The sequence below is a fragment of the Octopus bimaculoides genome, chromosome 10 (genome assembly GCF_001194135.2).
Source record: "Octopus bimaculoides isolate UCB-OBI-ISO-001 chromosome 10, ASM119413v2, whole genome shotgun sequence".
Taxonomy (NCBI): Eukaryota; Metazoa; Mollusca; class Cephalopoda; order Octopoda; family Octopodidae; genus Octopus; species Octopus bimaculoides.
The window spans coordinates 2,120,186-2,123,123 of NC_068990.1; the positions used below are offsets into that span (position 1 = coordinate 2,120,186).

Consider the following 2,938-nt stretch of genomic DNA (forward strand, 5'->3'; position numbering starts at 1 on the left):
ATATATACACACACACACACATATATATATATGTATATAAAAGCGGCGGCCGCTCTATCCTATGGTACCCCCCCCCCATTCTCACTTAACACTAAGAACTTAGCTAAATCTTTCTTCAAAATACTTCATATCAAATTTTCCCCGACAACATAAATACCATTCTATATTTAACAGATCCACTTTGAAATTGTCTTATTCAACCAGGCCCAGCTTCGAATCTATTATAGCGACTTCTAATAAGCATACACTCTCACTCTATTATCAAAACTCACACAATTATAACTATGGTAATACTAGCACTCAACGCACACATATACCAAACATAGACATTCACACACGGTAATAATAACTATAACAGTAACGATTGCATGAATTTAGATTCCTCTGCATCCTCATATAACCTATCCTCCGACAATATCAACTCGTCCAACACGGAACACAACCCCCATGCTTCATCTACTTGTAACTGTCGCTCCGGGACAATCTGCGCGCTACAAACATATTGCCTAAGATACAACGTAATATACAAATGCACTGTCGTCAATCTGCTACATAACTCTACAGCTACATGCATAAGTTCAACTAAAAATGTTTAATGTTTTTTTCCCACTCCGATTGTTTACAGCTTATAACCGTAATTCCCAGAAAGTATTTGCTGAGACCAAATGAAAGTGTGCTATTTCAGGTCATATTCTTAGACCGAAGCTCCCCTGCGTTCTATGAAATTCAGCTTCTCTGTAAGGTAAAGTGATTTTGACTATATTAATTAGCAATTGAAGAATTTAACTTTGTGTGTAAAAAGAAAAAAAAGAGCGAACTTTATTCGTAAAATCGGATGAAATATATCTGTAATACTGTATTGTCTAAGAATTCATATACGTACATGCTCTATTGATAAATATACGAGTGCCTATTTCATATGATTTATGGAGCCTTAGACGGCTGGCTATCCATCCGTCCATCCATCCATCCATCCATCCATCCATCCATCCATTTACATATATATGCTTTATGTAGTCAAAGAATCTCTGATGTGCAGAATGCTAGAGACCCAGTATTAATTGCGTGATTTTTATTTTAACTTGAATCCGTACCGTAGCAATAACTTTTACATTATCACACTTCAGTCGATAAATATGATCCATGATTGATCCAGGCATCACCATCAATTTCGTACGCAACTGTATCCTTTAGGATCTATATCATTTATAGACGCAGAATTATCTTTTTGCGTATTTTGTATCAATAATTGAAACTATATTATGTTGATGCATGTGGCGTAGCTCAGAGAGTAAACTGATTGAAAACCAGAGAGTGATGAAGTTATTATATATAGTCACAGGCCAGCCTTGAAAAGATCTATGAAAACCAAAAAGATTCCAGCCATGGCTATTTCATTTTATTGGAGACAATGCGTATCTTAATTTCAGGCTTTTACTTTTACAAGATAGTATTTCCTTTTTCTTGTTCTGCTGACATGCAGTTAAATAGAGATTACAATAACGGAATTTCACTTTACTTACGTTGGAATTAATCTTGGTTAAAACCCCGAAGCTGTGTTTGACAATTGTGCTCTTCTCAAAATAATGCCTCCGTGCCAAATCAAAGTAGAAACATTTGAATGGCGATAGCAATAGAGCAGTAATTAAGCTCCTGACATGTGAAAACTTCAGCATATTTTCAAACCACTTCTGAAGCCATTTCATTTCATTTAATCGGTTAAACCCTCCGGGAAAAACATTGGTTGCCATGCACCATGTCAACAAATCAATGAGTGACGAAGGAGCCAGCATTGAATGTCTAAATAATTTTGAAATAGTAACTAGAAGATCGCTTAAATTACACTCGACTGTCAAGAAAATGGAAGGAAACAGTGGTTAATGTGATCTTGGATTAATAATACTCATGATTTCGTCATGGCTGGAAAACCTTTGATAATAAGTCTGCCCACGCGTAGTTCGCACAAGACTAGATAAAAGCAATAACACAAGCGAGTCATTTAACTTAGCATTGTTTTGGTAGGGAGACATGTTGAAACTTAAGCTTCGGTTGTTATAATTACATTTCATTTCATGCTAAAAATTTCCAGTGAGAAAATAAATACACACTCTGTATATATTTTATTTAGCACCATTAAAATCGGTGATGATAAGCAAAAAGCACTGCTAGAGTAATTATTTCAACATGCGGTGACTGTCTAATTGAGATTCGCTTGTTCCTTTCTTTTTATTTTTCTCTATCTTCATGTATCCTTTCTGTAGAAGAGCGAGGGTTTCGAACATTCAGGAATTTTCCCAATTTTCCTGAGCGTCAAACTTAATACACCTTGTGTGTTTGATTTTTTTATGCGAGCGTTTAATTTCAGTTTATTTGTCTAGGGGAAAATACAAGTCACACAATGTCTGCAATAAAGACGGAATAGATATGGCTGAAAGCTCGTTTTGATCACAGATCTGTCAACGTCAGAGTGAAATATCCTTGTAAATAATATTATTTAGCACCCCACTCCAGCAAAAGATTTGTTCTCCAATGGGTTGTCGTCGTTTTATGTTTACATGAGATGAAACGAGTTTACTGTCACATTGTGTCAATGTCAGTTGCACAACTTGGCCTGTCACGATGACCATTCTGTAGCATATAAAAGCATGTCACATGTGAACTGGGTGCTAATCCTACACGTATTATTTTCATTTAGACAAACCTATTGAGACGCGTACATCGAAAGATCTATTAGGTTCGCAGTACTAATCAGCGTAATAGCATATATGTTGACCACCTAACAACAAGGGGAGTTTAACGTCTTAATCGAACTATGATATTGACCTTGAGGTTACAGTGGCGAAACTATTACAGGCACCATCAAACTCTTGCAGCTCTTATCCACTACTGAATATGTGTATGTGTGTGTATAATATATATATATATATATATATATATA

The 2,938-nt window shown here is 35.7% G+C and overlaps 1 protein-coding gene across 1 annotated transcript in view; it reads left to right on the forward strand.

The window, feature by feature from the left end:
* LOC106867322 (cilia- and flagella-associated protein 65) overlaps nt 1–2,938 on the forward strand; it is a 720,747-nt gene that overhangs the window by 607,341 nt on the left and 110,468 nt on the right. The window contains exon 28 of the mRNA XM_052971190.1: nt 626–742. Within this exon, the coding sequence (XP_052827150.1) occupies nt 626–742 (117 nt within the window). The remainder of the gene's footprint in view (nt 1–625; nt 743–2,938) is intronic.